The 18042-nt window shown below is 41.8% G+C and overlaps 2 protein-coding genes and 1 long non-coding RNA gene across 3 annotated transcripts in view; 1 reads left to right on the plus strand and 2 right to left on the minus strand.

The window, feature by feature from the left end:
• Positions 1-2867: 2867 nt before the first annotated feature.
• On the minus strand, positions 2868-7030 carry LOC148415462 (uncharacterized). The gene is made up of 3 exons (XR_015867185.1): positions 6977-7030; positions 3069-3286; positions 2868-2948 (listed from the first exon to the last, which is right to left on the minus strand). It is a non-coding gene; the product is annotated as an uncharacterized LOC148415462 (long non-coding RNA).
• An 816-nt stretch (positions 7031-7846) lies between these two features.
• LOC148415463 (V-set and immunoglobulin domain-containing protein 10-like 2) lies at positions 7847-9829 on the plus strand. The gene is made up of 2 exons (XM_088427176.1): positions 7847-7929; positions 8869-9829. Exons 1-2 carry the CDS (start codon positions 7866-7868, stop codon positions 9228-9230), a joined length of 426 nt encoding a protein of 141 aa, XP_088283302.1. The 5' UTR covers positions 7847-7865; the 3' UTR covers positions 9231-9829.
• Positions 9830-9870: 41 nt separating this feature from the next.
• The window catches only part of cdon (cell adhesion associated, oncogene regulated), a 31675-nt gene continuing 23503 nt past the window's right edge, over positions 9871-18042 (minus strand). The window contains exons 11-19 of the mRNA XM_088427172.1: positions 17697-17900; positions 16370-16551; positions 15242-15347; positions 13543-13665; positions 13222-13413; positions 12676-12941; positions 12277-12356; positions 10448-10725; positions 9871-10360 (exon numbers count right to left, since the gene is read on the minus strand). Of these exons, the coding sequence (XP_088283298.1) occupies positions 10215-10360; positions 10448-10725; positions 12277-12356; positions 12676-12941; positions 13222-13413; positions 13543-13665; positions 15242-15347; positions 16370-16551; positions 17697-17900 (1577 nt within the window). The 3' untranslated portion in view covers positions 9871-10214. The remainder of the gene's footprint in view (positions 10361-10447; positions 10726-12276; positions 12357-12675; positions 12942-13221; positions 13414-13542; positions 13666-15241; positions 15348-16369; positions 16552-17696; positions 17901-18042) is intronic.

Raw genomic sequence — 18042 nt, forward strand, 5'->3', positions numbered from 1 at the left:
CTGTTCATACAGAAATAGTTTTATAATAAAGCCCAAAATATCATGTTGGATAATATTAATTGAAAATGTCAATAACAAAGGACATTTTTCCAATAAATAACACAGGTGTTTAATACCAGTCTTTTTTCAGACCAATATCAGCACAAGCACTCAACAGCATTCACATTTCAGCTTTCACTGATACCGATACTAAGTACCGATACCACAAGTAATTTTGATATAATATTTCCACAAAAAAAAAAGACAAACAACTTTAAAGAGACCGACCTATTCCAATATAGCATTTTCCTGAATGTTTAGCCAAGGATGGGCGAGTACCAAGTATTGGTATCAGGCCAATACCGAGCTTTACTTTAAGATATGAGCTGCTCTCTTGGAGCAGTTTTATGATCAGAAACTAGAAATTAATATCTAGAAGAAAATTGTTTTTCTTGTCATGACTTTGTAAGACAAAACGCCACATTATTTCTTATGTAATAGTTTTATTACTATTACTAGTATAATACACTGACTCATCCCTAATATATATCTACAGCGCAGTATGCAAAACGGTCGGTTTGTGCATGCTCCGTAAGAATGTTGAAACGTCCTCATGAGTGTTGGCTACAGATGATGATGAGGATAATAATGTGATGAAGAAGAAGCTGATGGTTTCCATGGTGACACGCTCTGCCCTTCTAATGCCTTTGTGCGGGAGCCACTTTACCTGCAGAAGCATCTCCGCTCACTTTTCATGCGTGCTGCATAATTTAAGCTCGCCATTCATCCCTCAATTCCGAATAGCAATTTGTATTCGCTTTAGGTTTTTTGATATGCTGAATGTCACTTCATGTCAAGCAAATATTTTGGCGGTGTTTGTTTTTTTTCTTTAAGATAAGAAATACTGGGAGGAAACAGACACACTCAGTCTCATTTGTCTTAAACAATAAAACCAAGGTGGACAAATTCTCGCGTACAAACAAACACAGTCTGCCATGATTTGAAAGATAAATCAAAATTAAAAATCTTGTTAAATACTAAACTGTGTTCGGCGGTCCGTGGGGGAAATACAAGCGGCCACTAGATGGCAGCAGAGTTTGTTTTTGGCGCACAGGACAACCAAGTAGCGACTTTTTTATTCACGTTATCCACGTCGCAATTAATTATTTTGTCTACAGCTGTCATAACTGTTATCACGTTGGTTACCTACAATTATGATCGCAAATCTGACAATGAATATAATGACTTCTCGTCATAAGTAGCAAATATGAGGGTGGTTAACATGCAATTTCAATTGTTTGTTGAAATGTGATTTGAAATTATTGGAATTTTCCCATTGCCTCCGTTTACGTATTCATTTTCATTCCGTTCCACGCCTTTTCGTTCTTCCAACTCTTTCCTCTATCCTATGCATCCCACAATGCACAGCCGAGAGGATGGCGTGCAGATGTTGCCACAACAACTCTTGTAAAATCCTGGAAATTAGACATCAAATCAGATCACCACGCTGAGAGTAAATTGAGACAACTTCATCATTACTTTAGAAGCTGTTAAGTCAAGTCAAATCTATTTATTGTATATAGTCGTCAAAAACTAACTAACTAACTAACTAACTAACTAACTAACTAACTAACTAACTAACTAACTAACTAACTAACTAACCAACTAACCAACTAACCAAACTTACTGTAAGACACATATTGACAAGCAGAAACTAATTTCCAACAAACTAAATAACCTCACTCTAAGTCACATATTGTAAAAAAGAAACACATTTCTAACTAACTAACTAACTAACTAACTAACTAACTAACTAACTAACTAAACTTGCTATAAGACACATATTGACAAGCAGAAACTAATTTCCAACTAACTAAATAACCTCACTCTAAGTCACATATTGTAAAAAAGAAACAAATTTCTAACTAACTAACTAACTAAACTCGCTATAAGTCACATATTGTAACAAGCAGAAACTAATTTCCAACTAACTAACTAACCTCACTCTAAGTCAGTCACATATTCTAAAAAAGAAACAAATTTCTAACTAACTCACTCACTCACTCACTCACTCACTCACTCACTCACTCACTCACTCACTCACTCACTCACTAACTTAAAGTTAGCTTCAAAGTTAGCTTTAAAGTTAATTCACTCCAAGCCACATATTGTAACTGATAGAAACTAATTCCTTTTTAACTAACTCGCAAACTCAACACACAGAAATAACTCCCTCTAAGTCACATACTGTAACTAATTGAGACATTTGTTTTTAACTAACTAAATTACTCGCAATGGTAACTGGCAAAGTTAACTCAAAATTAACTCCGTCACATGTTGTAACCAACTAGCTGCTGAACTCGGATGTCGGTTCAGTTTGCTCGCTTCTTTTAACGCTTCTAACATCCCACTGTCTAGCCCGTCTCATTACAGTAATTATCGCTAAGTAAGAATACGGCCAATTCCAATCTTTACGTTACCGTTTGTGTACCTTCATTTTGGGGAAAAAGTGCGTCTTATATTTGAGGGATTGCGGTCATCGATTCCTTGCATCGCTACTCTGGAGCTACCGTAACTCTTGAGTGCGGCTCGCTGGCTTTCGATCCGGCAGGCGGGCCCGTTGGCAACGGGCACATCTGGGCCTGCCGCAAGTTTGTCGTTAAATGGCCCAGGAGGCGGGGAAGGCGGAGAAGGCGGGGCCGTCCGAAAGCCACATACATACACTGAATATTCCACGCAGTCGCAAACACACACAAGCTGTTTGTTTAGCGTCTGTTTGTGTGTGCGAGGATCCACATGGAGATATACTATCTGCCCCCCCCCCACCCCCCCACCCCATCTCATTTCTCCATAATTGATCCCAGACTGGACATTGGCATTCATATCGTCCTTACTTTATCTTCCAGACAAGACTTCTACTGCTTCCAGATGCCGACACCACTCTTGAGAACTCCGAAAGTTCAAGTTAGCTTTCCGGGGAGGAAAAAAAAAAAAAAAAAAAGTAAATGCAATGCTTAATGCGTTCAGCGTCCCCCAAAAATGCTGGAAGCAAGACGAGAAGCTGACACAAGCAGAGGTAGACTACATACCTGGAATCGTGCTTTTACTGAGTTGAGTTTTTTTTTTTTTTATTGTTCCAAGTTCTCTTCCAATGGCAACAAACAACGAAAAATGTTTGCCGTTCATCATAAAACTTCACAAGTGAAATAAATCACCATGTCTCTAGCAGACGCCGCAGCGTAAATCAACAGAATTTGCAGGATTCTTTTTTCCAGGCCGTGTCACACGTCCATATAGTCGCTTGTTGCTAGGCAGAAAAAAGAAAATCGTAACAGTCCCAATCAAAAACAAACCAGGGCAAGAGGAATTCCAATACATTAATTACAGTACACCATCACTGCTCTGTATTAAAAAAAAAAAAAAAAAAATATATATATATATATATATATATATATATATATATATATATATATATATATATATATATATATATAGTGTCCCTGGCTTACGTTTTATTTCATGTTGCAATGTGGAATGCTGAGTTTTTTCGTACCCTCTTTAGGGTATTTTCCCGGCTTTGCGACAAAAACAACTGTCATGACCCCAGGGTCTTGGCTGTATTTGTGTTGTTTTGTCTCCATCTGCAGGCGTTTTTAGGGAATTGCACTTATTTCCTGTTGCCGTCACATGACGGAGATCCTGGTCTGCCATTGGTCGGCCTCACTCGTTTCAAAATGGCGGAATGGTAAAGCTGGAAAATCCTTTCTATATTTTTTATTTATGATGTTTTCTTATTGTATACATGTATCATATCATGGAGGACATGATATTTGCAGGACTAAACCAATAAATACACTGAAATTTGATGATGTTGCCACTTCTGCGAGGCGATTGGCTGAAACTTCACCAATCAAAATCAAGTCATGATACTTAGGAGGACCTCTGTGCCCTTTTTAGCTCTTACAAGTTAGCTCTCAAAACAGTATGTGCTCATTTTTTACCAGAAACACATCATTATGCTCATGCTCGTATAACGAACTTGCTTTAAAATAAAATTTGAAGTTATTTTGAAAATATATCGCCATTATTTTAGCGGGTTGGTGATACGCTATCACTAGTGCTTGCAGAGTTTTTTTTTCAAACACGATTAAAGTCAAAATAAATTAAAAAAAACAACATACGATTATTAAAAGTACTCCTACTTGTGGGGAAAAAATAAACAATAAACACTAACATCGTCATACTTTTGCTCACGTTTATCGCAGCGTCAGAATGCAATATTGGCCCAAAAGCTTTTCGAGATCCAGTAAAGGCTTTCAGGTGCTCCCCGATGGCCGATTTTTGTTTTTGGCAGCAGATGAGAGAGCCGACCGAAGGTATCTGCGCAACACATTATGGCCTCCCAACAGGCGCGACGCACTCCGCCCTCTACGTCGTCCCGCGCGGACTAGGCGAGGACCACCTGCGTGCTAAACGGCACCAGGCAAGTTCAATTGCGCCCGTGTCGGCGCCGCTAGCATAACGGCGTGATCTTAATCGGCGGTTTTCATACTTTTTGGCTCCCCGGGTCTGCCCACCGGGGAAAAAACTTTCAAAGACCGCCCCCATAATCCCAATGTCATTAGAACTTGCCTAATTGGCGCACTCCTGGCCCATTTATAGGTCTAGCCTGTTTAAATATGAAAATAACACGATGAATGAAGGATCGGTAATAAATAGTCATTTATTGCAAATTATTTTTGGAAAGAGCCAATCTACGGCAATCCAGGGACCATGGGTTTGAGAAGCGCACGTTTAGCGCTTTACGATCCTCGCCGCTCAAAATAAACGGCGCTCTCGTTCGCGCTCTCACGATCGGGATCGTAAAAATACGAAGGGAGGGAGCCCGTCGTGTTGCTTCAATCGGGCTCGGGAGGTTTCGCTTGTATTTCACAGCGTTGCAACGCTGAGCTTTTATTTCCTGCGCTTCCCACGCGGACGTGATCGCTGGATTTTGGGGGATTTTTTTTTTTAACGTCGGACGAACCGTGAAGACGACAAATATTTGGCTCTCGTAAAGCAATTTAGAGCCAGCGCTTGTAAACGTGAAAACATTTACCAGTGCGCTGTATACAGTATGTGGTTGTCAGTGATTGAGTCAGTGAGTGAGTAAATATTCAGGCAAATGCTAAGTTAGTTAGCTAGTTAGCTTTGTTAGTTTGTTAGATGTTACATGTGTTACAATACGTGATTTAGAGCAGGTTACTTTTGCGAGTTAAGTAATTAGTTAGTTAATCAGTTAGATGTTGCATCTTACATACTGTATGTCACAATATGAGACTTAAACGGGTTAAATTAGTTAGTAATGGATGGGTTTGATGCATTACAGTAAGTGACTTACAGCTGGTTTCGTTAGTTAGTTAGTTAGTTAGTTAGTTAGTTGTAGATGAATTTACATGAGTCACAATTTGTGAGTTAAGGCGGGTGAACTTTTTGAGTTGATTAGTTAGCATTGGATAGGTTTACTTGTTAGAATCTTGTGAATTTGAGCGCGTTAACAATTTTGTTAATTTATTCGTTAATTGGTTAGTTAGTAACTGTGTTTTTTGTTAGTGTGTAAAGATGTGACTTAGAGCAGTTTAACTTAACAGGTTAGTTAGATAGCTAGCGAGCTAAATAGTTAGTCACATGATGGAACTTATTAGCCCACTATAAGTTCCATCATGTGACTAACTAAGTTACTAATAAGGTAGTGAGTGGTTAATAATTTAACATGTCTATTGGGAAGTGTGACAGTGGGTATGCATGTGTTGGCTAGCTATTTAGTTAGTTGGAAATGGATGAGTTTACGAGTTTTACGATATGTGAGTAAGGGCGGGTTAAGTTTTCGTTGGTTGGTTAGTAAGTGTATAAATGTGACTGAACAGGTTAACCTAACAAGTCAATCAGTCAGTCGGTCAGTTAGTTAGTAAGTGTATAAATGTGACTGAACAGGTTAACCTAACAAGTCAATCAGTTAGTTTGTTAAATATTGTGTTTTGTGTTAGTTACTAAATGAGAATTAGCGGAAGTTAGTCAATGAGTTAGTTTTAGTAATAATTGTTTGCATCGCTAGACTGAGCTCTGCAGTAGTGTGTGACCGTTGATCATTAATACTGAGGTTTGTGAACAGGTTCAGCCATGGTTTCTTGTGTGTTTTCCCTCACATAATTGTTGCAATCAGGTTTCTCTGAAAAGGAGTTTTACAGAGTTGATATTTTGCGACGCTATTTTATAATTATTCATCAAATCCTGTGCACGACATAAATAAGCCCCTGTAGCATTTTACAGTCTTATTGGCTCTAAATATGAGATAAGAGTATAATTAAATGGAATATGGAATGATTTAAAGAGATGTAATTGGTCCTGCGTCAGAGCCTCATTGCCAAAACTACCAAAGATCAACGTTTTTGCAAACGCCTTCTGCTTGTTTGTGTTGACTTCATGCAAACAAGGCCAGTTTGCTCTCATCTGGAAATGATTACAACTGTTGACATTTAATAACAATAAATGAGCCAGTAGGACTGATGATTCATTTTTATTGAGACAATAAGAAACAATACATTTGTTGTTCCTTCTCCATTTCTGACGTTCATGCTCGGCTTCCACTCTGACGTCTTCATTATGCGAATTCGACACAGTAGTACTGCAGCGTGCAAATACTGTAGAATGCAACCCGATCTTTTTTTTCCTTTTTTTGGGGGGGGAACGGATTTATTTTTTCTCAAACGAATATATAAAAGTTAGAGCTCAATCACATTATTTATGGTCTCGAGTCTCAAGTTCAACTGAACTCAAATTTTAAACAGGTCGGTTTGAATTAGAGCGGCATGTTGTTAGCTTAATGCTAACATATAATAGGAAGTGCCGTTGACATGCTAACGGTTAGTGTTGGTAGTCGCGGTTTTACGCTTTAAGCAATATGAATATATAAATATAAATTTGAACACATTTACACGGATAACATAAAAATACTCACGTTTTTTGTATCCTCTACAGAATGCGCCTAATATTGGAATAACTTGAGAGCACAGTAGCAGGAAAAGAAAGTTATTCTTCTTTGTTTTTGCCTGAGACAATAGTTTATGAGACAATAGTTTATTTCTGCCCCCTAGCGGCCAAAGCGACAAAAACCCGATGGAAATGAACGGAACCCCAATTCTTTTATCGACTTTTTTTCCCAAGCGATGCTACAGTCCCCAATGTTGACATCCCTTTATTTTACTGTGGCCCCCACCGAACCACTTCCCCATCCTTCCTTCTTCTCAACCAAGCCACACCGCTTAAGTGGCATGCGGCTTGCAGCTGGGAAGCTTCTGCTCCATTTCAGGGACCACACATCCACAAGTACTTTTATTAGTCATTGTGCCTTTGGGTGTACAAAGCTTTGTCGTAGGGGTGGTACCCTCAATTAGTTCTGCTTTTTATTTTTATATATTTTTTTTATATTATTTTTTATATTTTTTTATTGAGTCACAAAAAAATCACGCTAGGTCAATTGAAGTTGTTTATGTGCGTCACGTTTCCGATTTTAGCCTATTTAATTGCTTCATAAAAGCAGATGAAATCGTGAACTGAAACATTGTCACTCACTCACTCACTCACTCACTCACTCACTCACTCACTCACTCACTCACTCACTCACTCACTCACTCACTCACCCAAACACATTGACTAGTCACTAGAGCATAACAAGCCAATGAAGACATGAACGCATCCACTAGCGTTCTCCCATCGACGCCACAAGAGCTTGATTGAATAAAACATGAAGTACGGCAGCAGTACTACTAAATATTTGAGAAGGCGGCTCCAGCGCGGCCCAGAAAGAGTCAGCCCGCCAACAGAAATTGTGTCCGCGCCGCGAGAGCATGTTGTGGAGATTTTCGCTGGTATTCCTGCTGGACACCTGGATTCTGCTTCCTCCGCTCCGAGGTGAGCACCCTACTCCTAACCGACCAACCTTATCACTCACTTACTCACTGAAACCAACTTATTCACCCGCGAAAACACTCACTCACATATTGTAACTCATTCACTCGCTCATTTATTTTATCTAAAGCACTCACCAACTTAGACAGCCACAAATTAACTCACTCACTTTTAACCAATGCTCTATCATTCACTCACTTTCTCACAAACTAACCCAGTGTCACTCTCAAACTGTATAACTCACTCACCAATCTAGTCACTCACAAACTAACTCACTATCCAACTTAGTCATTCACTCACTGGATCACTCATTCACCCACTTAGTCACTCACAAACTCACTCACTAACCAACTTAGTCGCCCACAAGCTATATCACTCTCACAACTTAGTCGATCACAAACGCCACAAACGCACTCACTAAACTACTTAGTCAGCCACAAACTCTGTCACACTCACTCACTCACTCACTCACTCACTCACTCACTCACTCAGTCACCAACTTAGTAACCCACAAACTCACTCATTCACTCACACACACACTCAAACTCACTCACTAGCAACTTAGTCACGCACAAATTCTCTCTCACTCACTCTCAAATTCACTCACTAAAAACTTAGTCACTCACTCGACTTAGTCACACCAACTGAATCACCTACTGAATCAACTACTGTATATAACTCTCACTCACTCACCAACATAGTCAGACTCTAACCAACTTAGTCATCCAAACTGTCACACTCACTCTCGCTCACCATCTTAGTCACTTAAATTCACTCACTGGCAACTTAAGTCTCTCACCAACTTACCTCACTCATAAACTCACTCACTTTCACCAAGTTAATCACCCACAAACCATATCACTCACTCATCAACGCAAGTCACTCTCTAACCGACTCAGTCAGCCACAAACAGTCTCGCTCTCTCTCATCTTGCACCCTCAGCGCTGGATCTTTTCGACCCCGAAGAGGTGGAGTACGTGAGCTTCAATGCGACCGTGCGCTCGGGGGCGTGGGTCCGTTTGGACTGCGGCGCCGACCCGCCCTCCCTCTTCATCTGGGGCTTCACCAGGGCCGGTTCGGAAAGCAGCGTGGCTCTGGCCTACGACTACGGCGACGGTCCCAAGCTGCAGGCTCATCCCGGCGGCGCTGTCCACCTGCGCGTGCCGGGCAACACCTCCGCCCTGGTGGTGGAGGAAGTGCGGCGGGAAGCGGAGGGCACCTACACCTGCCAGGCTTTGTACCACCGGGGCCGCGCCGCCAGGGTGACCTTCTACCAAACCAAGCTGGACGTGGACGATGACTAATGATGACATTAATAAACCCACGGGCGTCAAGTTAATCAAGTGTCACTCGCTCTTGAACTAACTCGCAAACTCTCTCGTTTAAATTAAGTCACAAATGGGATGGAATTAATACACTCCGTAATTAACTCACGACTGACTCATTTGCCCATTCACAACCAAAATACTCTAACTCACTAACCAACTTGACTACCCATAAACCTTCATTAAAACTTAGTCACCGACAAACTCTCACTCATGCACTCACTCATTACACAATTCGTTCACTCACTGAATACTGAACTTATCAACCACAAACTAACTCGCTCGTTCGCTCTCTCACTAACAAACTTTGTTACCCACAAACTTTAATTCACGAACAGACTTAGTCCCTCACAAACTCATTCATTCACTTGTTTTTTAACCGTTATCCAAAAACGTTCTCACTCACTAACAAAACCTAATCAACTTCCAACTAACTCATTCTTGCTTACCCGTTAGCTCTCTAACTAAACTTAATATGAAAATTGTCTTTAACTGGATGACTCACTCACTCACTCACTCACTCACTCACTCACTCACTCACTCACTCACTCACTCACTCACTCACTCACTCACTCACTCACTACTGTGCAATTAAATATCAGAAATGAAGGCTGACACATTGTGTTGACTTACTCTTCCTTATCTTCTCTTTATATTATTACAAAACTTTACAAGTCGCTAACTCTCGGAAACACAACGAATCTCAGGCAAAAAAAAAAGAAGAAAAAGCATAAATAATATAAAAGACGGACAACTTTGTTCTTTGACACAGATACATTCATATGAAATAATAGTTTACTACTAGAAAAAAATAAATAGTCATCTAAGGAGTCTTTAGGAGTTCCGTCTTAGCCTCCGGTGGCTGCGACGATTCGTCGCCCGTGTTGGACAAAGTCCTCTGAATGTCTTCTTTTAGGTCCTCAGAGTGTCCTCTCTCAGATTCTCCGACTGTCTCGCGTGAGGTCAGACTTCCTGGAGGCTGGCCTGGATCAGCTCGCCCCCGCCGGAGATCCAGCCGGGCTTTTCGTCGCAGTCCGAGTCCGGGAGGCCCAGGCTGTCCCAGCGCAGGACCGGACCGTCCTTGTCCGAGCGGTTCAAAATGTCCTCCGCTATGAACAAAAACAACACGTCAGTCATGCTAGAAGGCTTGCGTTATTGAATCGAAAAAAAAAAAAAACCCAAACAAATCAAGACACCTGTGTCATCTGCCGGACATTCCGTGCTGTCTCCGTCGAGACAACACGAACGTAGCGAAGACGGGGATTCTCGGCGATCGTCGGGCGGGTGCGTGACCTCGAGTTCGTCGAGGTCCTCAACTTGTCGCTCGCCGACGGGGGGACAGTGGTGGCCGCAGGGTGATGTCACCGCCCGGTTCAGAGAAACCATCTCAAGACCGTCTTGCTGGCATGGCGTCACACGATGCATGAGGGGAAGTGTCCCGCCCGAAAGGACGCCGTTCGTCTTGTTGTAACACCTAGAAGTCAGCGCAAAGATGACAGTTTTTTTTTTTGTTTTGGTTCTGGTCCTTCTTGGAGGAATTTTGTGTCTTAAATCTGACATGTGGAGTCCCTCAAGGGTCAATCCTTGGACCCTTTATTCTTCAGCTTGTATATGCTTTCCTTGGTGTGTAGCGCAGAGATGACGATTTTTTTTTCAGGTCCTTGGAAGAATTTTGTGGCTATTCAATGTTTTTAATCTGACCGAATGGCCATGACATATGGAGTCCCTCAAGGGTCAATCTTTGAACCCATTATTATTCAGCTTGTATATACTAGCCTTGGTGTGTAGCACAGAGATGATAGTTTTTTTGTTTTGGTTCAGGTCTTTGGAAGAATTTTGTGGCTATTTAGTGGCCATGACATTTGGAGTCCCTCAAAGGTCAATCTTTGGACCTTTTATTCTTCAGCTTGTATATGCTAGCCTTGGTGTGTAGCGCAACAGTTTTTTTTTAATTGGTTCACGTCCTTGAAAAAACATTGTGGCTATTGAATGTTTTAAATAGGATTGAATGTTTATGATGTGTGGAGTCCCTAAAGGATCAATTCTTGCACCCTTTATTGTTCAGCCTTGCTGTGTAGCGTAGTTTTATTTTTATGTTCAATTTGACGATAAACTTAGTAAGTAAAAATGAGACTATCATTCTGTAGATTTCTAACCAACGACCATTAAGTTCCTGTTCAAATCCATACAAACGTCCTTTTTGTAGCGCACCACTTTTTTACTAAATCCCATTGAAAAAAAAAAAAAAAAAACGGCATCGGGTTTCGACACGCCTCCCGCTATCGGAACAAGGATCCCCGGCAGCGATCCTGGTTTTCTTTCCCGCCTGCGTAAATAAATAAACAGGAGGCTCATTAGCGCGGGCCGTGTGTTGGCTGGTTGCACACAGGATAAACTGTGATGCTGCCGAGGCTTGAGCACATAAACAAGGAGCAGCATGGGAATGCGGAGTGCCAAAAAATAGGCTAGCTGGCCTCGATCCCATGACACGCTATGTGAAAAAGTCCTATACAGACCGCCGCAAATGGACTTGATGGAAAAGTCACGAAAGAAAAAAAATCCCTTTGAAAAAATGATCGATAAAAAATATTTTACCTTATTAAATGTTCCCTAAATGTATTTGGAACTGTTGAAGACGAAGACCACTTTATGCTCACGCGTTTCTGTTTTTTAATCTATTTAACATATACAGTATTTTGACCATTTTTGGGTCATTTTCTCCCATATCATTCTCACAGTATTTTAGCCAACGGATGGCACACTCTTGCTAGTGAAAAAAATGCCTTGTTGAATTTTGACATGTTGTCACCATCTGGGTGAAATTTCAGCTACCTACTGTCTTCTTTCAATGATTTCCCATAGATGTGAAATGTCTTTGATGTAAAGATCAAAGGACTGGACAAAATACTGCACGAGGGTTAAAATAGGCTATTAAAGTGCATGAGAAAAAGGCGTTCCACAAGGCTCCGTTCTCCTCCCATTCCACTTCACGTGCATCGAATATCTCGCGTCATCCAGAATGTACCTGTTATTGTTGCACAAGTTCTGACAGCTCATGCAGTCTGAAGAGTCCGACTGGGGAAGAGCTGTGTACATGCCGCCTCCCTAAAACAAAAACGACGGTGTTTAGTGGGGATGAAAAGGTGTAAGAATAATACATGTATGGAATAATGGCAGAAAAAATAAACATTTTCCCCTTGTTATGGGGTTTGATATAAGGGTGGTCAGAGTGTGAAAAAAGGTGGTCATGCCCCCCCCCCCCCCCCCCCCCCCTTGAACCCATCTAGCTCCGTCCCTGAAATCAGCTTGTCTTAAAAAGTCATATAAAAACGTAAAAAGTACATACGTTTCCACAGCAAAAAATGAATAATGAAAATAAACGTAAAATTGCATTTGAGTATAACCTCGTTGGTTTCTCACTCACATTGTGGTGGTGGTGAGGGTGGGGCAGGGTGCCGTCGTGGCCGTGGGGGTGTCGGCCCGGGTACAGACCGCCGTTGCCGTTGTGCAGCGGCAGGCCGTTGGGGTGTTTGTGGTGCAAGTGGTGGCACCCCGGGGGCAACATGCCCCCGCCCCCGTAGCCCCCGTGGACCGCCCCGTTCATGCGGCCCGTGCCTGCCAAGGCGGTGTAGTCTAGAACGTGTCCGTTCATGTCAGCCGGCTGGTACAAGTAGCCCGGGGGGTCGTATTCTGCGGCGGGAAACATAAGGTGTACCACAAGGTTCAATTCTCATCCCATTAGGTTTTGATAGTAAGAATACAATTTATCATTAGCCTTTTTTTTTTTTAAATTCCAACAATCACGTGTTTTTTTTTTCTGCCAAAGACTTGGAAGTTTTGATTTTGTTTTTTGATTTATTTGAAAATAAACAGCATTTTTTTTGTATTGGATTTTACTAGAGTTGTTTTCCTTTGAGAATGAATACATTTGATGTATTTTGTTGATTTCAATCATCATCATTGCACCCACTGAGCATGTTGTTGTGCTGTCGGTTCCTCCACAGGCACATAGCGATGAAGGCCAGAAGGATGAAGACCATGACGCCCAGCACGCAACCCACGATGAGGTACAGCAGCCCCCCGGGGGGGCCGGACGGCTCCTGCGGGTGAGCCCACGGCGGCGTGACGGGACGCTGGCTTGGCGAGCCCGGCGACTGGCGGGCTGCGACGCAAACGGCGACATTACAGGGAAATGAATGGCTTAGATCAACGGTCCCCAAACTGCGGTCAGCGGGCCATATCCGGCCCGCTTCCGCATTTTGTTTTGTTTCTGGTTTCCTTCCATCCTCACCTCTGGTTTCGCAGATCATGACGTTGCTGTAGTCGCTCTCGCCGCCGTCGTTGAAGCACTGCATCTTGATGTCGTACGAAGTCTCCGCCTGCAAGTGGCCAATCATGTGCCAGTCTTTCACACCTGAGGGGGAAAATAGGCGGGGAAAGGGGAGGGGCAAAAAGAAGGTTTCCAGAGGTTTTAATCCTGTCCAGCAGCAATGTCTTATTTTGCCCCAGGTCACGCACTTTTGTGTGCGCTTGTGCGAAGCCTTCACACTACATGTGTGAGTACACACACACACACACACACACACACACACACACACACGAGCAAATTCTTGTGAGTCCCGTGGGCCTTCACACAGTTGCTGCCCTCTAGTCCAGCTCCATATATGGCAGCTGATGTTTGTCCAGGCTCACCGCCAGTATTAACACACACACACACACACACAATGAAACACGTATATAAAAGACACGCTTGAGCCCAACAATAGAAAATCAAGATACTTTTAGCCAACGTAGACTTTTTTAAATTATTGTTGTTACTTCTCACATTGTTTCCCATTAGCGTTGCTCCACTGAAAGGGAAAGTCCCATTTTTGTCAATTATTCTCACCTATAGGTTTGTTTGTTGAGATTTTATCGTGTTATTGTTTGACTATTCCGCATAATTTACCTTTATAATGTTCTTTATGCTTTCATGCATTCATTTGATTACTTTTATTCATGTAAATACTATCCTTAATATTTCATTGTTATATTCCAGTTCATACGGTATTTAATATTACATTCATTTCAATTTAAATGAACAAATTAGAACTCATAAATAAATGATACAGAAGTGTAAAAAAACTGAAATAACAACTATAAAACATAAATAAGCAACCCAAATAAATGCATTAGTTTCATCTGTTTGATAGTATTTTTGAAATGACTTTGTTTTTTCTTTTAAATTATTAATGCCATTGTAGAGATGAGTAAATATGCTATTTATGTGGTTAAAAACATTTCGATTTCGTAGTTAGCTTTCATTGGAGACAATATTAGCACATGTATTTTCTCAAAATAAAGGAAAATTCGGGCTGCAAATCCAACTCGTCGCTACAATCAGTTTTAGGTGTTTGCATTTTAACCAGTAGGGGGCAGTCGAGCACAAAACTTGCTCAGTCTGCTTTTCAAGAAGCGGGAGAAGAAGAACAGGAAGTTATTGACCTGATTGTAATTAAAAGGAGCAGAAGCACCAGAAGTACCTTTAAGGCCACAATTACATGCGTAAAGTACACATAAGCTCACGTAGATGTGAACTAAATGTTAGTTAGCGTTTATTGACATTAAATCGCACTCATGCTAATTGCTAAGCGGTTAGCATAGACAAAGCCCTAAGTTTGACCTGCGGTAAAAGTGGAGGATATCATAGATAACCCACAGGGCCCACCAGCAGCAGCACCACTTCCTTTCCTTTCCTTTCCTTTCCTTTCCTTTCCTTTCCTTTCCTTTCCCGCGGCGCGATGGCCAGTTAGCATTCCAGACGGCAACCCGAGCCGCCGCGCAGCTCTGCCGCCCGCTCTCGTATTTCAACTCCGGCCAATTAAGTTGAAAGGAGCTCAGCCAAACCGCAAGCGGAGAAGCTAACGCTACGGAGTCAAGTATTTACACTATGCATGTCGGGCTTTGCTTTTGGGCCTTTGTTGTTTGTGTCTTCGCCCGTTTCCACGCACCTTCCACCACGTCGCGCTTGTAGTCGCTGTCGTTGTCGCTGTCGGTGGGCCGGTAGTAGATGTAGAAGCCTTGGATGGGGGTGTTGTTGTTACTCGAGGGGCTGTACTGAAAAAAAAATACGGTTACATTAGAGCACAATTAGCCTTTTTTCCTCCGGCGGCTAATGGAGCGGCTCGCTATCAGCCGCCCGCTCTCTGATTGCGCGGAAGTCGACTGGAGATAATGAGTCGGAGGTTACGGAAAGGGCGGCGATTATCTGCTCCCGTCGGCTCTTGAGGGTTTGCGCGATATGAATTAATCGCCATGGGAACGGGAAGGGAAGTCGCTGTGTTTTCGGTCCTTTTCTAATGGCCTCTACTTAAGCTTTCCATAGTTTGTAGGTACTTGTTTTCGCAGGTGCTAATCTTGCACCTGTATCGAGGCACCATGTGACCCCTGGATGACTTCTCTTCTTTGTTTAGTAGGCAAAAAAAACAAAAAACAACAACTATTGGCCAATCTAGCTTTTGCTGGTGTAGATGAAATAGTAATGCTTAAAATTTTCAAAAACAATTGTAATTGAATTACATATTTTCTCCTAGTGTTATAATACAGTGGTTTTCAAAGGGGGGTACATTAAGGCAGGGGTTCTCAAATTCTTTGGAAACTATTCATATATAGTTTTTATTAATAACCCAAATTATTTCAGGGACCCCTGCAATCAGGCCAGGGACCCCCGGGGGTCCGCGGACCCCACTTTGAAAACCACTGCTTTGAAATTTTACAGAGAATTCTGAGGATATCACTAAAATTGATGGAATTCTTTTTGATGCCATTACAGCAATGGTAAAGTTCTCTTTTCAAATTAAGGGCAAATTAATTTGCTTATTATTTTAAAAATGAAAACGAATAAAATAGCATTTTTTCTTTCAAATACATTTCAGTAGGCGTCAATTATACTTACCTGGTACCTACTTCACTCAAATAGCAGGGATAACAGTAAATATCCGATTGTAAAAAACTCACTTTGAATGCATCGCGTGGTGCAATTAATAAAACTCGTTCACTCCCAAAGCCGTCATTTTTGGTCAGCACGCGAAGCGCTATAATCGTTCAGAGCCAAAAAATAAATAATAAGGCCGACTTACAGTCCAGCGCAGCATGATCTGCGTGTCGCTGATGGCGTCGGTGGCGGAGATGTGCGGGCCCACCACGGGCCTGTCGGCCATGCGGGGGCTGGCTTGGGGCACCTGGTACGGCCTGGACGCCACGCTGTGAGGACTCTCGCCGTACAAGTTCATGGCCGCCACGCGGAACCTGTAGGTGGCGCCTGAGGGCGGGACGGTGGAGAAACACGAGTCCTTAAGACATTGACTGCCATTGACGGCTATAGACGTCAAAGATCCATTTTACCTGGGCTGCGTTGACAAATGTATAACTAAAAGGTGTATTTTAAATTGGATGGCATTGAATGAGTTCAATTCTGCCATCTTGTTTTGATAGTCGATGCTAGCTGGGTCTAATAATTACAGCTTAAATATTATATGTTATACTATAAAGTTAAATTCAACCGAGCGGTAAAAAAAACGGTAAAATGCAGCGCACTGTTTGAAAAGTGAAAAATGTCTGCAACATGAAAAGCATACTGGATAGCAAAAAAACCTTGAAGCCACTTATGAACAGTATGAACCAAATTCGATACTTAAACTATTATTTTATTAAAATGCATTGCATAAAAAAGTTTTTTTGGAGACAGACAATATTCATAAATTTCACTGTAGATGCAATACAATGACAATAAAGCCCTAAAATTCAACTCTATTTTTCAATGTATGTTGTCTTGTAATATTTACTTATTTTTTTTATTGCTTTAGTTGAAGTAATATTAGTGAATTTTATTTACTTTTATTTTATACGGCGATGTATGTGACATTTATGTTCTGAATAAAATAGTAAAAGGAAATAAAGTTACTCACCAGTTCGTTTTTTTTACTGAATACTAATATAATAATAATTCAATAATTCTTTTAATAAAAGAAATGAAAATTAAATAATAATAATAATAAGCATTATTATTTGTAGGACTTTAAAGTTTTTTGTAATTATAAAGTAACAATAGTCTAACCTGACCACAATTTTGCCTTGAGTTTGACATTTATGTTCCAATAGTAAATAATAAATGAGTTAAAAGTTACTCGAGTATTTTTTTACCTTGATTTCAATACTTACTCGAGTAATTACTCGGAGGACTGAAAAAATACTTTTTTGTTGTACTCCATCCGCCTCTGTGCATCGTAATTTTTTCAAAAACCGACAATTTGGGATTTAGTGGTGCAGAAGGATGCTAGCGTTAGCCAAATGACATTATTGCACATTTTTAACTCACAGTCGGAATACCAACGAACAAATAAGAGTGGTCGCTAAAAATATGACCAGAACTACGGGACAAGCAGTAAAAATCCCACGGAGGCTCACCGGGCTCCAGGTTGCGAACTTCCACCGACAGCTTGAGCGGCGAGATGTTGTCGGCCGCCACTCCCCACTCGGCGTTGCGGCTGCGCTTGTATTCCACCCGGAAGGCGGTGATGGGCGAGCCGCCGTTGGCTCTGGGGATCCAGGTGACGTAGGCGGAGCTCTCGGTGGCCATGGAGATGGTGGGCCGGTCGGGCGCCTCGGGCACTGGCGAAAAAAGGCGGGACGGAGGACGCGTCAACCTTCTCGCAAAGGGTGGGAGGAATTAGCCGAGGAGGAAGCGGAAAGGATAAATCGCGTACTTACGGCGGCAGCTGAGAGCCACAAAGTTAGACGGGCGGCAGAGGAA

This window comes from Hippichthys cyanospilos, chromosome 11, assembly GCF_059441005.1.
Source record: "Hippichthys cyanospilos isolate Australia breed blue-spotted pipefish chromosome 11, RoL_Hcya_1.0, whole genome shotgun sequence".
NCBI classification, from domain to species: domain Eukaryota; kingdom Metazoa; phylum Chordata; class Actinopteri; order Syngnathiformes; family Syngnathidae; genus Hippichthys; species Hippichthys cyanospilos.

Bases quoted from the DNA above. Each gene is read 5' to 3' on its own strand.
- LOC148415463 (XM_088427176.1), top strand. From the start codon at position 7,866: ATGTTGTGGAGATTTTCGCTGGTATTCCTGCTGGACACCTGGATTCTG. The intron at 7,930-8,868 runs GTGAGCACCCTA...TTGCACCCTCAG, and splicing joins TCTGCTTCCTCCGCTCCGAG to CGCTGGATCTTTTCGACCCC.